Below are 25214 nucleotides of genomic sequence, written 5' to 3' on the forward strand. Positions count from 1 at the left end.
AATACTGCAAAAACACAGAACACAACGGAAGTTCAATAACATACAACGGAAGTGTTTCTGATATAACAGCTGAGGCAAGATGGAAGAGTAATGTGTTTTAATTGAGCCATACTGTACATGTTTGGTATTAGACGGTTACTGTTGGCTTGTCGCTTCCAGGGGTCTGTTATGACCTAATGCTGCATGTCCTTCTGTTTGTGTTATGTGTGCTTTTGCGGCATTTTTTCAGAAGTCGCGTATTGAGTTTGAGCGCTCATGGTTACTGTAGCTGTCTGATCGATTCTGTGGCATTTTGCATGAGTATAGCCCTGTACACTTCACAATTCAGCCTGCTACTTTACGTCACCCTTAGACACAAGTGCCCAGCTTCCAATGGCAGCTATACAAAGCTATGCCATAAAACTGCCTCCACTATGAGCCAGTTTTTTCCTCCATACGTGCCTCTTTCCATAATTCTGGTATAAATTTATGTTGTTTTTCTGTCCAAATATATATATATATTTTGTATTTTTCTCCCAGAACTGCTGCTTCAGGCTATTTTGGATGCTTGTTCAAATACTTCTGAGTCAGTAAAAATGGAGGACTGTGCATAAAATTGGCTGTAATTCATAAACTCAGTTAATGCAACATTTTGATAAAACCCCTTGAAGTAGAGCTGAAAGCCTGCATTTCAATCGCATCTTGAGTTTTGGATTTAAAATCCACTGTGGAGGTGCACAGTTTCATTCAGCATACAGACATGATTGAGAGGACATTGTAAACTTGTACATTTCTGTGACTCAAAGACAGAACCTTCCAACGTGAAATGTGAGACCAAATTCTTGATTTCTTTCAATCAAAACAGTACATAGTATATTTTATAAAGATACAATGGAGTTATTTAAACTTGGCACAATACACATTTATTAAAAGCAAACACAATGGAAGATTAAAAAAGGAAATAAAATAAACCCATCTCAACAACTTATATACATGTATAAGCAATAGGTCCTAATAATATATTCAATACAAAAACAATCAGAGAAACAGGAACATTTTGAAATTACAATAATTCACTAGAAGTACTGAATTATTAGTGAAGAAGTTATTATTGCATATTTGCAAATGAATTTTCTCGGGCTAGTACTGGGACTAATGACTAATGGTTTGTTTGTTTTTTAACACAAAAAGACGCCCACATTTGCCTGAGGTAGAGAAATCTGCAGAACTGAAGTTAAACAGATGATCAGGTTAAAAGTGACTGTGCCACATACATACTGTATGAGAAAACCATCTGTCAGAAGAAAGAATATAATTCACTAATAACTAATTTACTATGAATTAACTAATATTATTAACACTTATTATTATTTTTAGCATTAGTCTAAATCAATACTTACAAAAAATATAATCATAACATGAAACTACTCATCTATTAGTACACCATTTTTTTCCCTTTCTCTCCTCTGTTGTTATCTATTCAATTAGCATTAGTTCTGCAAACAACTGTAAAGAAGCTAATAAGGACACGCTACCAAATAATGCAAATAAATTTGGCTTGACAAGAGCATACTCTCTCCCACAAACCTGATGACAGTTTAGACACGTGGGCTAATTTTATAATGCTCCTATTTTTAGATAACGTCATTGAACGCGTCTTCTTTCTTTTTTAATAAACGTTATAAGATTTTAAAAAAGACGATGCCAGCACACGGAAACTTAAGAGAGGACATCTGCAGGGAGGTCATAATCGGGGACTTGGAAGAACAAACAGTTCAACTGCTGTTTTTAAGAAATACAGTTTCTTAAGTTATTTTCTACTTTAACAATCTGATTCACATTAGCTTAAAAACAGTGATGTGTTTATGCAATGCATTTATATTAAGACTATTAACAGTTTTAAAGGGTACACACTGTTTCTCCTGGAGGACAACAAAGAGGACGCAAAGCAAAGAAATCCACTAGTCCTTAAACATTAAAAATCCTTTTCACATTATATAACACTATCGGATTCACATTAAAACATCAGAGTTGGTTCTTTTTATCCCAGCGTTGTCTCGTATGGCTGTAAAGGGTTAGCTACAGGGCCACAAAGTGAGATAAGACCAATGTAATTCCACACTTCTGTGCTTACTAGGGGAGTATTTGGAAAATTTGCTTTCGTGGGCTTTTGGTGGTGATACCAACTATCTTAAAAAATATGTTAATACATCAGGTTCCGCAGATATTGGCAAAGGTTTCATTTTAGAAATGACTAATTGGTTTTAAGAGCCCTATTTTAAACATGGAAGCTCACTGATTGCTTTTAAATATAGTTTTTCCATCCATAAACAAAATCAAGAGGTCCAAGTGCAAAAATGACTCAAGTCATGCAGGCAAGCCAGACTAAAGAGAAACTATGGAAGAGCTTCTAAACTGGTAGTTAATCCCCAGTGTTAAGGAAACTGTTACCTCCTCTTTCCTTCTTTATTAACACACTAAACAGGAGATTGTCCTCTTGTGTGCAAAGAAAATGAGACTCATGTTCAGCAACCCCTGAGAGCTCCAAACAAAGACTGATAGTCCGATCGCTGCTGGTGTTTGATCTCTGTCCTACAACACTGTCAGCTCCTCTTCCTCGCTCAGAAGAGGTTCCACCTCTGGGATATGGCGTAGCGCACTGCTTTTGGCAGAAATGTTCTTCCTGTACATGATGAACTGAGCAGTTACCTGATTCGGTCAAGGGTTGTACGGACACTGTAAGTTCAGACATTTTACAACTGCAATATCAAAAAGGTTGGGACGCTGTGTAAAATTGAAATAAAATCAGAAAGCGATGATTTGCAAATCTAATAAACCTATATTTTATTCACAACACAACATGGAAAACATAGCAAATGTTGAAACTGAGAAAATTTACCATGTTAAGTAAATTTGAGGTCATTTCGAAGCAATGACTTAGCAGCTTTCTATTCCTAACCTTAACACATTTATAGATTCACGTCAGCCCACTGTCATGCCTCCACACCTGTAGGTTCATTCCAACCTGCTCTCACGCATCCGAACGCGTAACATAGTAACGATTTGTCACAGTCGTTGGTATGTTACACACTGGGATGAAAACCTGTTGAATAGCAACGTGATTGGGTATAAAAAGAACATCTAAGAGACTTGTGTTTCTCAGAAATGAAAATACTGGCAGCAGGCAGTGCTACCTCTCAGCCTCTAAGCAGATGCACCTACGGTATGAATGTTAAAATCCTACATCGCCTTGTTCTCAAGTTATCGCACTTACATGATTTTCCTACCCCTGACCTTGACCTTAAGGCTGAAGTCACTGAAAACCTACCAACCTACTAAAATCTGTCTATAAATTATGAGAGAATTTTAGAATAATGTTACTCAGTGTAAAATAGTGAAGACTTGGAATATCTTATCGTCTAAGTATCATCATCAAAAGATGAAAACAGCACTGCATTAAAAACATGATTCTGTGATGGAAATCACTGCATGGGCTCGGGAACACTTGCAGAAATCACTGTCTGACCACAGTTCACCATGATATTCATGAATAAAGATTGTAGCTCTGTCATGCAAAGAAGAAGACTTTATGAGCCAAGGCTCATTTAAAAGGGACTAAAGCAAAGTGGAAAACAGTTCTGTGGTCAGAAGATTTCAAATGTGTTTGGGAAAACATGGAGTAGAGGGACCAACTTCTTTTTCAGGGAAGTCCTAGCAGATTTCAGCAAATGCTAAACCACATGCTGCTGCCATCACAACAGCAGTTTCACAGTAGAAGAGCCCAGGTGCTGAAGTGGGACGGTAAACAGTGGTAAACATGGACATTAAAATCTAAATTGAGCTTATTTTTTTCTGTAAATAATAAACCATGTTAAACATCTGACATGTTCTACTGTCAAATTTGCAAATCACTGCATTTATTTTATTTACATTTCAGACAGCTGTTTTCTAATTGGGGTTGTACTAGGCATGCAACGATACCAATTTTTTCAAACCGATACGATACCGATACTTGGATCTGAGTACTTGCCGATACAGAGTACAAAAACCGATACTTCTACCACACACACACACACAAATGCAATGAATTGGAAGACAGGTTTTATTTTATTCTCTGCCAATAATAAATAATATCTTAATAAAAATGACCACAAAAAAATTTCAAGTGAAAAATAAGCACTTCTGTTAAATTATTGCAGAGTCTCCACATTGTAATTTAACAAAATATCACTGAACTATTGGCACTGTCTCGAGCTTTCGGAATAATAAATAAACACTTCTGTTTGGAATAAAATAAATACAAATTAGGTTTGAGAATAAAATAAACTTTTAAATTAATGCAGAGTGTCCATATTATAAACAAACGAACAAAATAACGAAATATTAAGTATTTATATAAACGTATTTGGCATTGACGAACGAACTCCTCATCTGCCCGTGGATCATCAGTCCACTGTGCCGTTAAACCAAGGACTGACATCGCACACACTGCTTGTCTTTACCTCTTTAGAAAGTTTTGGCACCATTATCTCCCTGATGTGTGGGCGGCTGGGAATTTCATATCGCAGCTAGAGTATGCTGAGAAGAATCCTATGTTTTCCACGACTGGCATTGGCTGGTCATCCAGAGCGATAAAATGAGTCAGAGCCTCTGTTATTTTAACTGCCTGTGGATTTTCTCTTGACATTTTTCATCGCTTTTCCAAAACCTGAGTTAAAGTTGGCTGTTCCGGTCCACACTGCTGACATTTTGTTTAGCCTAGCTACAGCAGCCTCGAGTTTCTCTCTCTTTTTTTTTTTTTATCTGGAGCTGCCAGTCTGACTCGTCTAACCCTGTGCCTGTTTAGCGCGGGATGTCCCCCTAGTGGCCAATCTAAAAAACTACAACAAAAATGACACGCCACCCTCTGATTAATGAAATAAGTTAGTATTGGTTCATGGTATCGGTTAACTTTTACGAGTATGAGTACACACACATTTTACAGTATCGGTATCGGTGCATCCCTAGGTTGTACACAAGTTGGGACAAAATCAGCATGCTGAATGCTTTAAATTTACTGCACATGCAAAAACATTACAAGCAATATTACCCTATTATGATTTATCGGGTCAGATTTTGCATTAAGTTTGTATAGTTGGGCTTATTATTATTATTTGAAGGATACAAAACAGTCGAGTATGAGGACTCCCAGGCTGCCGATGAGCCAGGCCAGATGTTTGACGATGAAATTCTGTTTGGAGCCCTTCAATGCCGGAAGGACAACTATGACGCTCAGCCCATACGTCCCATTACCCATCATGGCCAGGGCAAACAGCAGGTAGGAGGTGCCCTCTGTAGACTGTCGCTGGAACTAGAATAGTTAACAGATAATTAACAGACAAACAAGAAGCACCACAGCAGTCTTACACTGGGCTTATAGCGACTCTTATTGTTAGCAGGGATGGCCAGAAACATTTGTCTGACTGGTCTCCCACAGCTACAGCCGGATAAAAATGGCAACTTTCCCTGTAAAGATGTCTTATGTGAAGGTTTAAACTTTGCCTCAATGTCTGCTGGGATACCTCAACACAAAAGAAAAAAAAAGGAATTTAAACAACTAAACAACAAGTGTAATTTAGTGCTAATTTGGTGGAATTGGATTTTTCCTGGCCTCTTTATAGCACCACCTGTGACAACAACTCCTGGTTTCATGAAGCCCCCCCACACACAAAAACCCAGAGTCACTGTCAATGAAAAAAAAAGAGTTAAGTACATGTTGTTTCACTTACATTAATCTCAATTCAGTGGACCTGCACTCCAAACAAACAGAGAACCTCAACAAGATTAAAGGATAAGACTAGATTTATTGAGTTGCTTTATTGGTATCAACAAATCCCCAAAAGAGATAACAGCCAATGGCGAATTCATCCTACTAACAAACAGCAGGAAGCATGTGTGCTTCACATAAACAGGCTGGCTTTGTTCATCGCATCTATCACTGAAAGGATGAGGAAAGGCAGTATCCATCCGATATTAAGAAACCAAAGACACATTTCAACCTTGAAAGATAAAATGGAGTTTTACGCTCTGCTGTCGCTCAAGTGCTTGGCAGCAGAGTATGAATATCCTGCTGATTATTCCCCCACAATGTCAGGCAACAAGTGAGTGTATGTGAGAAAAACTCTGCAGGAAATCCTAAACAGCAACAGTTTTAATTGTTTTGTAGACTTGGAATGACATTTTGGACGTGCTCTAACATGTTTACATTTCCACAGGGGCAAAAGCGACCCAAATGATTTACAACATCATGGGAGTCCATGCTTTGTGCCCAGAAGTCTCTCTGGCACTGGCACGCTACTGAGACGATCCCCTCTGGTGATTAATCGCTGCAATCGAGCCAATGTGTTTCTTCAGCACAACAGTGCCATTGTCTTCAACGCCTGGCTTTCATTTTGACACACATGCAGTATTCACAAATATCCATACTTCACCATCTTCTCCATCCCCATTTATGACCAACTCATACATAGTAATTTGAGCTTTCCACAAACCTCCAATCCAAACACACAAACCATGTTTCTGAGAATTAAAAAAAAAAAAAAAAGGTTACTTACATTTTTATGGATTTGTGGAAAACGGGAGCAGAGGTAGAAAACAGATGCCAAATATCCACATACATAACCAGTGATTTCCACTGACTTGGAGCTGGCTGGACTCTGGGTAAGATAACAGTGAAATAAAGAGAAAAAAATTCATGCTGCACCTACGGAAGAGTGGGTAATCTCAAATGGAAAGGTGTTTGCGTCCTACCTGAGTGTTTAAATGTGAACCATTGTCTATAATGAGCTTGGGTAAAGCCAGGAGTGCTAATGTCCCAGCGCCACACCACATGAAGCACACCCACTTCAGCGCGGGATTTTCTAAACGACAAACACACACAAACTCAGTAACAGAAGTATCCTGCAACAGCAAAAACAGTACGTGTAGGTTCAGTCCTGCTTAGGCAACAACATAATTAAGATTACTACCAAATGAAGTTTGCAGAGCAGTGCAAATCAGATAAGGGCAGCACGACAGATGTTTACTCTGACTACACAAACATTATGTAGGAGTAGGTAACAGATGATAACTGGATATAAATAACGTGAATAATTATTGTATAATATTAAACCCTACTCTACAGCCCTGCAAGGTTTTAGCACAACTCATTCAAAACTTTTGGAGCTATAAATAAGACACACAGAAACATTACCAAAAACACAACCTCCTTGATGGAGGTAATTAGACATTGCCGGTACTGGGATTCACCCCATTTTGCCTTTAGCACTGCCTGAATTCTTACACATTCTTAGACACTATAGGATCACACAGTTGCTGAAGATTTGTCTGCTGCACGACCACAATGCGATTCTCCAGTTTCACCTATTGTCCAGTTTTATTGAGCCTATGTAAACTGTAGCCTCGGTTTCCTGTTCTTAGCTCTGTACTCAGTACTCGATGTGGTCTTCTGCTGCTGCAACAATCTCTTTTATCCATTCATCTGCTGCTCACTGGATATTTTCTGTTTTTTGGACCATTCTCTATAAACCCCTGAGATGGTTGTGATGGAAAATGCTACATAACAAGTGCACAAAAGTCTTGCGTTACCCATCACTTCTTTATGTTATAAGACTTTTGCACAGTGCTGTATTTAAACCAGGCATCATGCTTTGCCATCGGTTTAACCTAAGAGCAGAGACGATGTCAGGACTCACTTCTGCTGGAGCTGTTTTTGATCTTATAGTAGAGAAACTGGGAGATGAGAATCAGGTCAGTGAAGATGTAAAACACCACTGTGACAACCTGAGAGTGGGACAAATCAAGAGAGAAAATGTCAAATAAAATGAAAAAAAGAAAAGCAGTATCAGGATAATGACTATCACTTCAAAATCTTGATAGAGATTCACACTGCAGAGCCAGCAGACCTCAACCAGCCAGGCTAAGTTGTCTGTGTTCACCTGAATGGGCAGCTGGCTAGTGAGATAGCATCCAGCGAAGCTGGTCAGGTCTCCACTGAGGAGGAAGACGAGAAACCCAAAAGACATGGCCTCCTCCACTTTTCCATTCCGATAGGCCTCATAGACCTGCCTGGAAAGACCCAGCAAGTCAGATTAAAGACAAATATAAGACGTTAACATTTCTGACTGGCTGAGCTGGTTGCACGATAAGCCGACAATAATCAAAGTAATTACTCACGGTATCGTGGACAACAAAAAACAGAACATGGATATGAGTCCTATCACAACGCTGCAGTACTCCCAGATGTTGTCCACACATTCCTCAAGCAGGTAAAGGATCCATGGTGTCCCGTTGACACACAGCGGTCTGCCCTGAGATGGAGCAGTCCAGTTGTTGATGGCCACATCTGCACTCTTGCCTGGAAAACGCCCGCTGGCCATGAGGAGAGACGGATTTCCTCTACCTCCTCCTCCTTTTCCTCCAACTTCAACTTTCTAAGTAGCCTGGGTGTGTTTTTGTTTTGTCAGCAAAGCTAAAGCCTGGAGAAAGCAGATTTATGTGGCACCACTACCTGCCTGTACAAACAGACTTCTTATGTCATTTCTCGAGTCTGAAAGACAAAAAAATAAAACAGACAGTGAGCAAAACGAACAAAGAAAACTGTGGGAGGTACAGAGGAAAGAACATAAAGTGTTAGGTCCAGCCCAAATCAGCAATTACGTCTACATTTTAAAAAATAGGTCAGTAAGCGATAAGTTTGCTCATGGTGCACGCTCAGTCTGGCCTACCCACGCTCACAGTTGTCCAGAGAGCCACTTGTGGTGTTTATGTGTACGGAATCATGCTTCAGGCTAATTTAAATGGATTTGGAAGAGATGCTAACAAACAAACAAACATACAAAAGAACATAATTAAGTTCAGTGACCGCTCACCTGAGTAAAACGGACTCGTAAAAGACTCCAGGCTGTTTGCTAGTTTGTACAAACTTCACCAGCATCCTCACACGTTCAAGCCCTTTGAAAAAGATTACGGATAGCTTCTCCGTCCACCATCAGCGGTCTCCTGTGTGAAGCGGGCTAGGATAAGATGCAACATCCGGTGCGAATTCAAAGTAAAATCCTCTTTGAGGACAATTTAATACTGCTTGAGAAATTTACAATAAAATGCCACGCTATTTATTAATTTAAAAATAATATCTCTTTTTTTGTAAACTGGGATATCTAATTTGTACATATTTATGTAGAAAACATTTTTTCAAAGTTGTACCTAGGTACGTATTTACGAAAACAACATACGTTATAGCAAAAGTCATGTGTGTTTTTCTTTAAATGCCACAGTAGAATGTATTTTCGTGTATAATATACAAATACATATTTTTGACGTTAATAGTTCCCATTCATTTCTCATGTACTTCATTCACGTATCGCTCCATGAAGTAGACAAAATCATGTGCTTTTATTTTGAAGGCACCGCAAAATGAAGTCTCACGCCGGACGCGATGCCTGGGAAAATACCACCATCTACTGACCAGAGCAATGAATGAATGAAATGACGTCAATAAAGTGAAAAACTATACCGCCTTTGCTACAAGCCTTTTCTTCCTTATTACATTTTTATATTATCAAAAACGAATGTAAACACCAGCATATACAATACAACCATCATCACACAACTAATAATAACCCACCTGTAATAACACCAATAATATGCTGTAATATGTTTCAGTTGAAGTACAATTTGGCACTTAATTTCTAATCCGATATGGGCATTTCAGATTAGTTTTTATTGCTTGAAAGTGTTGAATTGTAGTTTAGTTTCTGTTTGTTTCGTTTCAGTCTCAATTTTAGTATTTACTTTTATTGCATGAATCAGAATCAGAATGAGAATCAGTACAGGTGTTACAAGATTTTATTTATTTATTTTTTTAGCCAAACTAACTGATGTGTCCTCTATATTTTTTATAGTTAGATTTCCAAGTTCACTAAATAATTTTATTAGTTTTATTTGTTTTTCAAAAGTCTAGTTTTTATCTTTATTTTAGTTAACTGAAAAGATTTGTTCACATTTAGTTTTAGTGTTTAGTTTTAGTTAACTATAATAACCTTGGCCATGCCTGACGCTTGAAAACCATATGATTTCTTTGTTTTGTTTTGTTTCGTTTTCGCATTATTTTATTTTATTTTTTTTTAAATGAACCATTGGATTAACTAATCGTGTCACAAAAAGCGAGTCCTGTTTAAAGATCGCTTTAACCACTGAAGCTGAGTTTGAAATAATCTCCATATTTTTCCGAGGGCTTCTGAACGCAGCGTCCTCACCTGTCCCTCCCTCCATACACCTGTTGCTCCGCGCAATCCGATCGCCGCAAGATGGCGCGCTTTCCCATGGTGACCGAGGAGGACGACAGTGAGGGTTGCTCTGAGAAAGGACCTGGATCTGCGCAGGGCTTTTTTATTTGTGTTGCTATGTGAGGCTTTGGAGCGCGGTTTGAAGATACTGAGCGAGGATCCACATTCAGCGTCCGCGTGCTGTCGACGTGCTGCGTGGAGCAGGTAAGCTGTCCGAGTCCGTGGGTGTTTGGAAACGAAGCGGGCTGCTGTGAGGGGGGTTTCTTGTTGCATGCTCTCTGTCATAAGAGACGGGAATATGTCACCCACATTCCTTGATGTCGGGAAAGTTGACTGCACGAGTTGAAAGCAGTGGATGCACCACACACTTTCTGGTCGCCCACTAAGCCGACTTTTTTCCTATCTTTACTGAGGATACCCCAGAATCCATGAAGCCACAGATAAAGATAGCCTACTACTAAACCCGGGGGAGCGCGCAAGTGGATATGAGAGGTGTTTTCCTGGGCTGTCGCGCGTAAACACTCAGTAATTCCGGGCTAAATGCGTGGGGGGAGGTAGTGTATCCTAGAAGGACGCGTGGCATCTCATCTTCTGAACATTTTGAACATTTTTTTGATGTCACAGAGTAGTCATCTGTGCCTCTCTGTTTCTCAGGGTTACATGCAAAGGAATGTGCTCCCGGAGCTTGAAAGGCAAGTTCAGTGGCATTACTCACATTTAGTCTGTGCATTTCTTCCCCTAATCCCCCGCTCAAATCCAGATCTATACTGTTGCTTCACTTGTATTTGTGTGTGAATACAGACGGTATGTGTTTGTGTGTGTGTGTGTATGTGTGTGGTGGGGGGGACTCTTCAAGGTCACAGACTTCAGACAGATGTTGATGTCCCAGGAAGGAAGGAGATTATCGTTCACTGTATGAACTTGAACTAACCTCTTAGTATTTTTGTGCATAATATTTCTAAAATAAAATAACGTGCATATAATAACAAAGAAATACATGTTTGTATTTGTGTGATTTAGCATTTATTTATGACATTTATTGCTTATTATTTAGAATTTAAGGTTCACTGTTTTATTTTAAGTTGATGATGGCAGACCTGAGTTTATTTGGAGTTATATTGCTCAACAGCTTTGCATTACCTTGGATATTTTTAGGAAACTAATTACAGAGTGCAGATTACGGGACAAAATTATTAGTCCTTGCTATGAAAAAGCTTTTTATTAGAAATTTTCCCAATTGTTTTTTACTAGAGCGAGTAATTTTAACATAGCATTTCTGAACATGATCAATTTATTTAGAAATAATCAATTGTTTCAATTTGTGCAAAATAACAAATATGTCATTAAAAAAAAATCTTACCCCACCTGAAAACCTGACCTTTTCATTGAGCTACAGCACAAACCACTGCTGTACAATGATGTGTTAGAATTCAGAGTTAGCATGCTATTTGCACAAAGTATAAAAACTTTAGCGAGGGTTTGAGCTGTCACTGAGAAAGCATCATGCCAAAAACACAACACATCAATTTAGACTTGCGAGAAAAAGTTGTTGATGCTCACAAAGCAGGAGATGGCTATACAACATCACAGTTTCCAAAAGTATCATCAAAAAATTCAAAGAGAGCCACATAGTATTCAACAAGCCTGTCAGAAATAGGAAGCCAAAGATTTCCAAGACTTTGGAAAGAAAACTTGTGAGAGATGTGTCTAAAGGCCACAGAACCACTGCCAGGGCATTAGTGAATGACTTTTTCAGGAATTGTAGTCTCAAAGAAGAAAATCACTAGAACAGACCAAGAAAAATTCCACTTCTGCCGAAGACGCACCGTACAGTTACACGGAAGTATGTCAAAGACGACCTGGAGAAAGATTATGCTTACTGGAGACACATCCTTTGGTCAGATGAGACGAAACCACAGCTGTTTGGAGAAAGAAGGGACAGCCCTACAATCCAGAGATCACCATCCCCACGGTGAAGCACGGCGATGGGAGGAAAATGCTGTGAAGAAGCTCCAGTGTATCTGAAACTGGGAATCTCATTAAGGTGGAAGGAATCATGAAGAAAGTAGGACTTGTGACAACCTCCAGCAGTCAGTAGCAAAACTGGATCTGAGTCATCCCCTTGTCTTCAGAAACAACAACGAGCCAAAACATACGTCGCTCCTGCTGACCAAAGTTAACATAGCTCACTGGCCTGCACAAAGCCCTCAAGATCCATGCCAGAAGACCATCAAATCTGGAGGAGCTGGAGAAATTTGCCAAAGAAGAATAAGCTGGGATTGCTGATTTTGTTTCTATGTGCAAAGTGAAATAATGTAAGTAAATAAAATAAGACTAGGTTGTTTGGAAAAGCTGATTTAAAAAAAATTCCTTGCTCCTCATCTGTAAATCATACTGTAGGTGATTATATATGACAGTAAAAGCCAACTTTCATTGCTCATTTCTGCTATTCATTCTGCTCACTCGGGAAACAGGAAGCCTGGATAACATGCAGGATGCAGGTTATGAGAACACTTCCAAGTTTAGATACACATTAAACAATCGCTTTCTAATAAGAATCACGTCCTGATGATGATGTGTCAGGCCCGTACGCTGAATCCGGAGCACGCTTCCGCTCAGCTCCGAGCACGAGACCGAGTTCGGGCTGTGGAAGGCAGCGGGGAGTAATGAATAATGAATGGTCTTGAAAGTGTGCATGAGTGTTAGTTGGCTGAGTGTGGCGGTAATGCACTATTTCAACCAGCACTGCTCCCCCTCTGCTGTGGAAATTCTCTCAGCAGTTATGAGTCTCGCAGCACAGCGGAGCCAAATCAGAGAAAAAAGAGAAGCCCGCAACCCAAACGTGCACTCTTTAGGGTGGATTCAGTGCTATTTGACACAGTTATGCCTGCAGAGAACATTTCGGGCTCACACACACACACACACACACACACACACGACTACAAACACACAAAATGGAAGGAGGAATGAGCTCAACTCAGATTAGTCTATAGAGGCTCTTTGTTCTCTTTGATGTGTTCATTTTTTTCAACCTGTCTAGAAATTAAATTATTTTCACTTTCAGAATGTAGCACAGTGAGTCCTAAAATAAGTTTCTAGGCTGAAAATGAGAGTTTAAGTGATTACTCAAAAGCAGAAAACAAACTTTTAATCACAGATTATGTGTTTTTGGCATACTGTAGCAACAGCATGATGAGTATTAATAATATCCATTTATTTAATTTTTAGAGGAGCCATTGTTTTTTATAATTGTCAGCACAATCAATAAGTAGTGTAGTGGCCCATTTCGTCGAAATGTTAGAATCAATAAAAGGTAGTTGTTACTATCAGTTGAGCTTTATTGTTTGAACTGTGTTATCTCAACTGCTCACTATGAGGCTACAGAGAAACGAGTTTGTGAGGTCACGAACATAAACAAGATACACAAACAACAATATCTGAAATGATTATACACTCAAAAAAAGGTCTTGTACTTTTTAGACATGACACAATGTTTATTTTTTTGAAGTAAAATGCAAAGGAAATGTATAAAAATCAAAGTTTTATTTGTTCAAATAATTAATCAGTAAGGAAAATATGCTCAGCATAAACTGAATGTACGGCAAAAAAGTACATTTAATTTGACCAGATTCCATCATATTGAATATTTACATTGCACTTATGTAACAAAATTAAATGGGAATTTACATGTAATCATTTTGGGTGTAAATATTTTTTTTCCAGTGCATTATTGATATCAGTGACACACAGGATTGTTAGGTACAGGTTGTTTGTAGTTGGTTGTGCCACTTTTACCTTCAGAGCTATCTTAATTGGCCTAAAGAAGGTGGTGGAAACATTGGTCTTAGCTTTTGGTTCATATTGACATGATGATGACAGAAATCAAGACTCATTAAACCAGGCAGCACTTTTTCAGTCTGTAGTCTCAGTTTCCTGTTCTTAGTTGACAGCAGTGGCACCGGGTGTGGTCTTCTGCTGTGTGTTCAGAGATGCTCTTCTGCACACCTTTGTTGTAACAAGTGGTTAATGGAATTACTGTCGCCTTCCTATCAGGCATTTTCATCCAGAAAACTCCTGCTCTCTGGGTGTTTCCTCTTTTTGAGACTATCTTAACGAGAAAGATGGTTGTGTGGGAAATTCCCATCAGATCAGCAGTTTCTGAAATACTCAGTGGCATGGTATGATGGTCATTTCTGCTGACATTATGATCAAGTGCTGATTAGATATATATTCCCTCCTCATTGCCACGGCCCCAGGACACAATCTACAATGACTCTGAAACCGTTGAGCTCACAGATCATCCTTCAGCCGCTGGGATTTCACTCACTCGTACGTGGCACATAGATTAGTAGTTGTAGTGTGATGTCTGCGTGGTTCACAGACATTGAAGGGCACGTGGAGAGTGTCACATTCATCCTCTGGTGACAAAATGTAGTTAATGTGGGTGTGGATTCAGACAATGGCATCCTCATAGATGTGTAAAGTATAACACCGCCTTTAAAGTAGATTGGAGCCAATGTGGGTAAATTGTGAAGGGCACATAAAGCAGAAATGATTTTATCTTTATCTGCTCTCCTTGCTTTAGTTGGTGTGACATCCATCAGTGTCACATTAAGTGTTCCTGTGGTCTGCTTTGTCTTATCACACCCATAGTGACCGCTCTCTTTCTGTTTTTCTTTATCTTTCCTTTCATCAGGGTTTCAGTGTAGCAGTTTTCTCCTGCTCATATCATACTGTAATTCCCAATCGTTGCTCCACAGCTGCGTAACTGCAGGACATAAATTATGGAGAACTTTCCCCTTTGTCCCACACAAGCACAAACGCACACACACACACACACACACACACAGATTCACATATAATACAATACCTCTACAGTAGGCTCCTCGGGGGTCTATCTTTCAAGTCTTAACTCAGTTCTCCGCGGCAGTGTGGACCTACTTCCACAGATGTCTTCGGGGAGCCTTCATCGTACTTATTCATTCAATCCAAGGCATCAGTTACATAACTGATTGGCCCAGTTATAGAATAGCTACTTAACTAACCAGACTTTAATCAAGTAATCAATATGGAAGGTGCAGTCTTTTACGGATACGGCAGAAGGATCTTTGAGGACAAAAAAAAGCCGTATTTTCACCATTTAAAGTATAAAAAGTAAAAATGTAAATAAAACCGAGAATATAAAATGACTCCTTTTAACTGCTGGAGACTTGAGATGTTCAGATTTGCTGAATAGATATTTGTTTGCTTTAATTGTATAAATTAAAGTCACCGTAGTCACTCGTTGGTTGAGCGGTAACTGGTCCAGCCAGACAGGAGTAGATTGCAGTAGATCACCAAAAGTGGCCACAGCCAGCACGGATTAAAGACTGCCCCCCCTCCAAACACCTCATGCAAAAGGTTGTATGAGTGTGGGCCACACACACATTCTTAGAACTAGATTTACATTTTCCACCACAACTTTTTGAGGGATAACATTTTTCTATGGCAGTTGTTCCACACTAACACAATTCACCCATTGACATAGTAGTTTTATTGTAAGCCAAAACAATAATAATTTTAGCAACCATGGCCAATTTTTTTAAATATAAATTTGTATCTATTTCTGTACATTTTGGTTATGCGAGTCCTCATTCTGTACCTTTGCACTGGAACTCATATCTGCATAAACAAATGATGACCGTGCACCTCCCGAGAAATGCATCTGTGTCGGGTCGACCCGGACCGCGACGACCTGAATGGCGTGGAAGGTTGTGGTGTAGGGTTCAAAGGAGTTTCCTGCTTGCTTCTTTATGTTGTAAATTAGGAGGTAGATTTTCCTTAGAAGTCTAAATCAAGCTTAAATTCAATCAATAAAATACATTTCATTTGAATACATTTCATAGAAAAATAGTCAGTCTACACCTCTGTGGCTGTGGGCTCTGGGTTTTGCTGTATAAATAAAAATGTGTTCATTCAATGTTCATTAGGAAAACTGTGGGAGGAAAAAAGCAAAAACACTTCATGGCATCTTAAACTTTTTTTGACTGAGTTGGCCAAATTCCTCAGGATACGCTCTGATCAACAACCACCGTAAGCAGCAAACATTGACTTGTGCTTTGCAAATGAAGTAAACATGAACACGTACAACTCAATGTCGTTATTGAGATAGTTAAACTTTGTTTGACGAACCAAATCTTTCTTTCTTCTTCAACACGCAGCTTCTGAATTCACGCTCAGCCTGATATGAATGCAGGGAATGCACAACGCAGGCTCTTTCTTCTATAGTCTCTTCTGTCTCCCCACAGCTCCTTTCTCAAGTTTTTGTGTGAGTGTGTGCGATGTCTTGCAGGCCGAGCAGGTGCACATTACACAGAAAGACAGGGCTGACTGAGCAGAGCGAGAGAGGAGGGAAAAGAGGGAGGGCTGGTCTGTCTTCATAGGCCATACAAAAGAGGCAGTGTTTTCTCTCCCCCTCGCAGTGTGCTGAATCAAGACAGTAGTGCCAGTGGTGGAGGCAAGGAAGAAGGAGAGGCCCATTGTCCTCACATAACCCCCTAACATTCGTATTGCCCTCCCCAAGCACGTACACTCTGTTACCCCTCACCCAGCGGCACCCAGCTTGCTTTCAACATGTGGGTACCTGCTAGAGCGCTATTTCTTTGAATTTCCCTGGAATCATTTATCTTATCAGAACGGGTTTGGGGAAGACTGACAACACACCAACAACAAGACACTTACAGACACAACTCACTGTGTGTTGTTAACTGTGGAACTACAATTTGTGTTCTTCATATGTGCAGATGCATCTATTCCTGCACTGTAAACTTTTAGGGTGACGGTTAAATGTGAGGTTAATAAATTTAAGGTAATGTAATGTCCTGTGAAAGAAATATGACTGCATGCATGTGTGTGTGTGTGTGTGTGTGTGTGTGTGTGTGTGTGTGTGTGTGTGCGTGCTCAAAGGCTGCATTCCTAAGCTTGTTGAGCCGTAGCTTGGTGATTAATAGTAACTAGCTGATTATTAAAGAACTGAAATTCCTGAGGCCCATTTTTTTCTCTGCTTGTACACACACACACTCACACTCACATGCACACTGCTACTCAGTTACTCAGGCGGGCTGTGACATAGTAAGAGTAGGAAAGGATACATTACATAACACAGCATTTCACTAGTAAGGAGAGACAGAAGCATACGTATGCTGTATGTAAAGGTTGTTGGGCACACAGGTGGAATAAAGCTGGGCTAATGGAAACATAATCCATCTCCAGCTTTCTCTCAGTCTGGGACTCAGTCTGGTGGCTCCTCCATTTCTCATTCTTTCCTCCCCTTGGTGTTCTTTGGTCGTTTCCATCTCTTTCCCATGCCTCTTTTCTTTTTCAGTCTTAGCTATGATTGGGGAAAGTAAGCTGACTCTATTTTAAAGTTGGACTTATCCACCATTCATTTGTAAAAACTTGAGTCTAAGATTTTGGCTACTGCCATGTTTGGTTTTCTGAAACCAGATTAGGGATACCAGAAATTTAGCAGTCGGTACCAACACCAGTAGTATTACATGATTCTTGACTCCCAGTTTGATACCTAAATGATCATCCCATATACTGACACATCCATGGGGTGGCAGATTATTTATTTAAAATGTTAACTTTACATTTTGTTGACCACAAAGTGCCGAGTAGGATGCCAACGTTACAGTGTCATTATGTTGGCACAGTTTTAGCTATTGCTAACATTTTAGCCCATGGAACAAAGTTGATTTCACACCGGTAGTGCCAGCTGTCTCAAACTAAATGGTAAAGTGCATTTCAGAATACCATAAGAAGGATAACATTGTGAATGTTGTTACTGTGAACAGAAACTTGAATTCTGGGTGCTGGTCTTATAGCCAACTTATTATATTTGTAGTATTTCTCTCTCTTAGTCTAAATAAAACACAATAACATAATTTTTATATAGTTTGTGAGTCAGTTATCATCCTTGCCTACTGTCGTGTTTCCACAATTATGATGCCAAATGGCACTGTAGAAATCATTTCTGGTAACATCCGTAAACCAGATGTAAAGATTGAAGATTTGACTGAGGAACCTGCATGCCCAAACCGTTGTGAGCGCTAGCTACGCATTAAAGTTTGTTTGATGAAACATCTTTCTCCACTTTGGACATTAGTTACAAAATAACTGCGATGTTGTATTAAATACAACATCAAGTTAGCAATGTAAACAAAAAAAACAGTTAAGAAATTGTTAACTGAGTTCATAATTTAAGTGATAAGTCATTTAATTTTCTCTCTAAAACTGTGTTTTGTTTTTTTTATTCGCAAACTGAATAATCATCCCCTACTGGCCATTAAAAGGAATGCAGGAATGCTGTTCAGATGCACAGCTTACATTCACCTATTATATACAGTTTGTGCTAGATACACATGATATTGCGGTATAATTCAGTTTCTACAGCTCTGAATGCTCATCATGTCTTTAAAACACAAAAAGGGGACATTTTAGTCCAAATGAAGCTACAATTTATTTATCAGGACTGGTGTATTACACCATAACCCACTGAGCAAAAACTTACCGAAAAGACCTCTAAGCAATGTTGACATTTGGTATGTCTTTGAACTGTAGGAGGAAACCTGAGTACTCACACAAGCCCAAGGAAAACATGCAAATCCACACAGAAAGCCTACAACCAACCAACCGGGGGGTTTATACTCAAAACCTTCTTTCTCAGATGCCCTAATTTGTAGCCACATGTATACAAATAGCACAAGCACATTTGTTAAATATTAGTCTTTCCAATACGCTGCAAAGAGGACTCTTCAGCTTTCACTTTTTGAACAAATTTATATGTGAAGTGGCATATTTTTAAAGGCTTTCACTAGCTGACCAGATTTAGCCCAGAAAATGTCATCCATTGATGTCTGGTGCTTGGTGGGATTAGTCTTGAATGGCTGTACACACTCCCAGGAAAGTGTGTATGTCATACAGTACATCCTTATCAAAAAGTTAAGAAATACACAGTGTACAGGAGTATATGCTCACAGTGTAAATAACAACACACTCATACTGTATTTTTGGGAACTCCTTGCACAGAAAGAGCTTGTGATTATTCACCTTCACAGCTGTGTGTTGGCCTGTCTTTGTGCGACAGATAAACCTCTTTGCTCTGTGTTTATGGCTGTTTTGTTGTTTCGGTCCCAAAGCCACAGCTCGGACCAGTAAGAATTCCCGATGTGGTATCCTGGCAATGGTTGGGTTTCCATGGCCGTCGCTGGCTTGGCAGGACAGATAACGGCCTCCCAAGTGGTCAGCTTTGTGCGTTCCTTTTGGTCTGGCTTGGGCTCGCTCCAGTGTGGCTTTCAGTGAAACGGTGCGAGGATGAGACGATGTCTGATTGTAGAGGGAAGCTGGTGCAGGAAGCAGAAAATGACACAGATACATATGTTTAGCTGCTCGTCCTCTCAAAGGAGGCAGAGTTCTGCTGTGAGCAAAGTCATCGTGATCACAGGCAGCAGACACGCCGGGTGGCTGCTTCAGAAAGAAGGCGTGCGCGAATACTTCAAACCGCCCAGAAAGCAGCGACGACGGCGAGAACAGCAGCGCGTTTACGTGTTTACGTTTCTGTATAGAAAATAAGGAGCGCTAAGCCAGTGATATGTCACACTTTTAGAAGCAGTCTCAGTGGGTGTGTGTATGTGTGCGTGTGCATATGTAATCCTTTGCCCTTCCGGCGTCACTCCGGTGTGAATGATTTAATGTTTAATTGAAGCTGACAAGAGTAACAGTAATGCAAGTAAATGGTTAACATGCTACTTTTCAGTTACCACAACTTTGAACTCCATTCATAACACCAGGACACTGTGTATTCTGTTCGACTCTTTACCTTTATTTACTTTACCAATCATTATAATACATTATTTGTGCTATAGTGTAGAGTATAACAGTTAGAGTTGCACCAGATATGCAACATATTATTATCATGTTCATGCCGCTAAAAAGAGGGCAGAGATACAGACTGCCAAAGCTCTCCTCTGCAGCACACGTCCTGACTTTACTCGTCCTTTTAAACTGGATTTTGCTGGGGGTCAGCGGTGCTGGTGCTGTGTTGCTGCAGGACGATAAGCATGCTGTAGATCACCCACTTTTTACACAAAAAAATGTTTTGTGTACACCGATCATAAACGTCTTGTTTTTTTACTCCAAATACTCCATCCAGATTTGTGAGGTGGTCGCTCCTTGTGCAGGATTGTCAAGAAAGACAGAGAGAATGTGATGGCAGACACGCTCTCTTGGTCTTTTGGAAGACGTTGGTGTTATGGCTATTATTACATTTCTTGCAGTTTAGTAAGTTGTTTCTTTTTTAAATTCTTTGTGTACCGGTGTGACGCCTCTAGCTTTGACGATCTTTGAGTGTACCTGCGGGTCAACATCTGGCCATTTTAAAAGCCCTGGTTCCATCCTCGACCGGTAAACCTCTGTGAAAATGCGTGTTTCTTGTTTAGAGACCTTTGCAGCTCTTTGCAAACGATTAACCCACATGTTGTTTATGTCAGTGAAGCAGAGGGCGTGAACTGCATTTATCTTTTGCACAGTTTTCCTTTGCCTTGCTTATTTTAGGGTGTTAGGCTTACCGCGTGCCTTTCATTCAGTTTTGTTTTCACTTATGTAAATACAATAGATAAAGATTAAAACTTTTATTTGCCATTTGTACATATGAGCTAGGTCTGAGTACATAGCGCTTAGAGTCAAATAAATACACACACACACACACATATATATATATATATATATATATATATATATATATATATATATATATATATATATATATATATATATATATATATATATGTGTATATATATATATATGTGTATATATATATATATATACATATATATATATATATATGTATATGTATATTGTGCATCCAAATGTGTATTAAACTAAATACATTGACTTTGTGTGTATTTTAGTTATTCCTTATTTCGGTTTTAGTCACACTGTGACGGGAAAAAAGTGGAAGTGTTTGTGTGTGTGATCAGCACTGTTCTTTCAGATAAAGCTGGTTCCATTTGTTGGTCTGGCCTTGGTTCACCCTGGAGTAATTTGCTCTCAGGTATTGGTATGCATTAATAAATAACAGGCTTTAACTGAGAACTTGTGGTTAGACTCTGATTTGGGCAGCGGGCCACGGACTCCCTTTTAACTTGCTATGCTCCCTGCTATCATTTTCTAAATATGTGCGATATGATTAAATGCTGTCTGGCTAAGATTTAGATATAAGATTATTTATTTACTATAACTTAGCGATGCCAACACACAGGTCTCTGGAGTGGAGCACATGCTTTTACCTTCAGTCCCACATTCACATGCTGCCCCAGCAACTTTTCTCCAAATGAGAGGCATGTTGTAGAGTAGAAGTGCACTATATAAGAACCAGTCCATTAACCAGAGACAGGCAGAGTGGTGAATCTCAGTCTGTATTTTCTACATCTCACACAGGTGAGCTTTCACACTCAGTTACATCTCTAGCACAGTGGCCATTATGAGGTTCAAAGCTCTGTCACAGCTGTATGGACATTTTTACTGCACCGTTGTGTTGTTATGGGACTTGGGGCCATAAATACACAAGCTAGTTAAAGCACTACCCCCACTGCCCCCAACTGAACCCTCTACACTGGGAATCCTGCGCTTTAACTGTAATAAAATGGTTAGGAACAGGATTCAACTGGTTGGACTATTAGGTCCTTTTAAAAGAAAACACAATTAACCTGCAGCTAACTAATGCACATCTTATTTGTTTAATCGGTACAACAAACAGAATGTGAAATTCATGCTGAACCTTTGTGTTTCCAGGATTTAGACTAAGCTAAAATAAGCAGTATTTTTAACAGATAAGAGTTGTATCAATCTTCATGTCTATGTCTTGCAATGAATGTTGTTTCTTATGCACCACTACTCCTTTAATTGAGATGTTTTGGAGAGCAAAAATCACATGCAAAATTAAATATCTGATGCTCGACAGTATCTCTGACTTGCTGCGAATTAATTTTCCCAGCTTTTCAAATGATCTCTTCCTGGAAGACGATTTTGTGTGCAAAATGACGATCCCAGCATTTCCTTCTCTTTAGTTAATTTAATCCTTCACTCTCTCTTTTTTTGTCCTCTCTCCTTCAGGACTCAGCTGCAGAAGGATTGCCCTGTCTCCATGGTAACAGGCCTCAGGCAGACCCAGAAAAATGTTGGGCCAAACCCGTCAAACTTACCTGATTCTGGACTGCGCCGGAGAGGATTTTAACAAATATTATAAAACTATCAAGTCCTAATATGATGCATTCGATATTTCTTTCTGTATAAAGTGCCTGAAAATCTTCATATATTTCAGCTTTATTACATTTTAGAAAGACTTGCTTTCTCCCATCCCTGGCAGAAGAGTCTTCTATTTAAATATCTTTCTAAAACCAGGAGGTGAAGGAAAAGTTGCTATGGTATTCAAGACATTATGTCAGCAACTTTCTCAGTTAAGTGATCTTAAACTGTGCGGAGGCCGTCCCAGGCTCGTCTGAAGGTCCTAAACCAGGACAAGGATGCACCAGTTGTTTAGCCAAGTGCTCGGCCAGAGGGATCTGTCCAGAGCAGGTGATCTGTTCTCTCTGGAGGACGCAGACATTGAAGACTGTCTGTCTCAAGCTCTGGACCAGATTAAGGCAATCTCCTGCTCACCGGTAAGTTGATGTGTTTAGATCAGTGCAACCAACACACACAGTTGGTATTTATTCAAAAATTACAAAGCAGGTGCCATTAATTATTTATGCCCTTATGCATAATTCATTGCTTTTGTCCTTACTTTATCATTGTATTCCTAATTTTGCATCCTGTTGCTGGCTGACAGGACTATTTGACCAATGACAATGACCAGGCAGTGGTGGAGATTTGCATAACACGCATCACCACGGCCATAAGGGAGACGGGCTCCATCGAGCGACACAGCACGGCTCTGGTGGGACTGTGGGAGTCCTGTCTGGAGCATAATCTCACCCCGCAAGGTGAAAACACAGAGGACACTCCGCATGCTAAGATAGCCTCTGACATCACCAGCTGTATCCTGCAGGTATACACACACGCGCACGCTCGCATGCACACATCATTGTTTGTTTTACCTGAAGCACATAAAGGACACACATACTGACAAACCTTTCAGGATATTATGTGTGGTTAGGGTATTTAGCTCCAAGATACTTTTAGTGCTCATGGGATGAAACTTAAAATTTACAGTACGGTGCAAAAGACCCAAGCCATCCCTCTTTTTTAAAGATTTCTTTCTGAGGGGCCAGACTTTGTTGTCAGTATGTGCAGAGGAGGTCAGGAGAGAGACACAACAGTGAGCGTCTACAACCATCAGCAAAACACCGTGGAGGCTCTGTCATGGTTTGCAGCTGCATTTCAGTCAGTGGTGTCAGAGATCTTGTCAAAATTGACGAACGCAGAAAAGTGCCGTCAGATTTTGATTCACCATTTAATACCATAAGGAAAACATCCTTAGAAGAGCTTTAAATCTCCTTTAAGAAATCTGGAGAACTTTTCCTGAAGACTACTTAAAAAAATGACAAGAAAGCTGCCTAAGAGAGTTCAGGCTGTGTTGAATAATAAGGTGGTCGCTGCAAATATTCACTCATCATTAAAATTGCTCAAACTCTGTTTTTGGCTTGTATACTGGATTTCCATATATATTTGTACGAGTTTTAATAATTCATTGCACATATTTTCCATTTTCCTAACAAAACGTAAAAAAATGAGGAGTGGGCTCAGACTTTTGCAAAGTACTCAAACATTCCCTTTCATCTCAGCCACACACCTATAGCTTGTACAGTTGCAACTTGCAACCACATTAAGTACTTTGAACCGCCTGCTTTTATGAGTGTCTACAGGATACTCAAACACAAATACACAGACTTGCAGAATGGAAAAAGGCCATTGGGAGCACTTGGCTATAAAATCTTTTACTGATGCATTAATATTCGCTACATTAGACTTCATCAATAGCTGTTGTATTAAGGGTTTGGTAATAGTTTTCTTCTCTAAGAAGTAAAACTGTCAAGCTCATCAGAAAACGGGCATAATCAAATTTGAGTAGAAAAATGCAAAAAAAACAGAAAAAAGCACTTCTTTCGTCTTCCTCTTTGTCATGTGACCTTTGACAGGTTATAGTTTTGGGGCTGGTTGCATGTTTTTTTTTTTAATGCACGTGAGCAATGCTATGCTAAAGCTCTTTAAAGCATTGGTGGTAAACACGAGGGTGTAAAGGCTTTGCGGGGAAAGCGAGTGAAGGAAGGCAACGTTGGTGCACGAGGGGAAAAAACCCTCACAAAACGGTACAAGCAGAAGAGTTAAAATAAAAATTAATAATACATGATCTCCAGAGGGGAAGTTTCCCTTTAAGAGCAAATATACTTTATGTAATCACTGCTGGGGGAGAGGCATGAAAATGTACATTTAAAACTCACCTATTTTCCCCATTTTCAGACCTCCAGTGCTGAAAGGTATAAAAGCAGAGCGACTCCCCTCCACCTTCTTTCTCTCCCTCCCACTTTTTTCTTGGGAAAGGGAATGTGGTTAATACCACCATAATGAGACTGACTCCTCAGGAAAGACACACACACACACACACACACACACACACACACACACACACACACACAAAAGTGAGGTTAAAAGTTCTGACAGCTCTGACGGCACCTTCTGGCTCTGATGTCCGAGCTCCTGCACTTATCTGGACAGCCATTCCTTTTCTCTTTTTCTTTATCTCTAAAAATCTGTTTCTCTTCATGTCATTTTCCCACATCTCTTTCCTTCCTCTCTTCCCCTCCATCCACCTTTATCTCTGACCCCTTCCGTTCTCTCTTTCCCTCCCTGTCATTTTGAATTATAGACAC

At 39.7% G+C, this 25214-nt stretch overlaps 2 protein-coding genes across 4 annotated transcripts in view; one reads left to right on the forward strand and one right to left on the reverse strand.

Annotated features, from left to right (window-relative positions):
* Positions 1-876: 876 nt before the first annotated feature.
* LOC102799899 (lysosomal amino acid transporter 1 homolog) lies at positions 877-9048 on the reverse strand. 2 transcript variants are annotated; one of them, XM_035911599.2, is made up of 8 exons: positions 8889-9048; positions 8194-8566; positions 7956-8081; positions 7713-7800; positions 6769-6878; positions 6573-6674; positions 5144-5329; positions 877-2688 (listed from the first exon to the last, which is right to left on the reverse strand). In XM_035911599.2, the coding sequence occupies exons 2-8, from the start codon at positions 8272-8274 to the stop codon at positions 2572-2574; spliced, it is 810 nt and encodes a 269-aa protein (XP_035767492.1). In that variant the 5' UTR covers positions 8275-8566; positions 8889-9048; the 3' UTR covers positions 877-2571. The 2 variants fall into 2 exon arrangements, with proteins under 2 accessions (XP_035767492.1, XP_006799924.1); XM_006799861.3 differs by having other exon boundaries at positions 7956-8085.
* A 1362-nt stretch (positions 9049-10410) lies between these two features.
* The window catches only part of veph1 (ventricular zone expressed PH domain-containing 1), a 100661-nt gene continuing 85857 nt past the window's right edge, over positions 10411-25214 (forward strand). For both annotated transcript variants that reach the window (XM_087850876.1, XM_087850877.1), the window contains exons 1-3: positions 10411-10508; positions 22459-23006; positions 23174-23392. In XM_087850876.1, the coding sequence (XP_087707002.1) occupies positions 22869-23006; positions 23174-23392 (357 nt within the window). In that variant the 5' untranslated portion in view covers positions 10411-10508; positions 22459-22868. The remainder of the gene's footprint in view (positions 10509-22458; positions 23007-23173; positions 23393-25214) is intronic.

The sequence above is a fragment of the Neolamprologus brichardi genome, chromosome 14, assembly GCF_056152115.1.
Source record: "Neolamprologus brichardi isolate AB-2024 chromosome 14, ASM5615211v1, whole genome shotgun sequence".
NCBI classification, from domain to species: Eukaryota; Metazoa; Chordata; class Actinopteri; order Cichliformes; family Cichlidae; genus Neolamprologus; species Neolamprologus brichardi.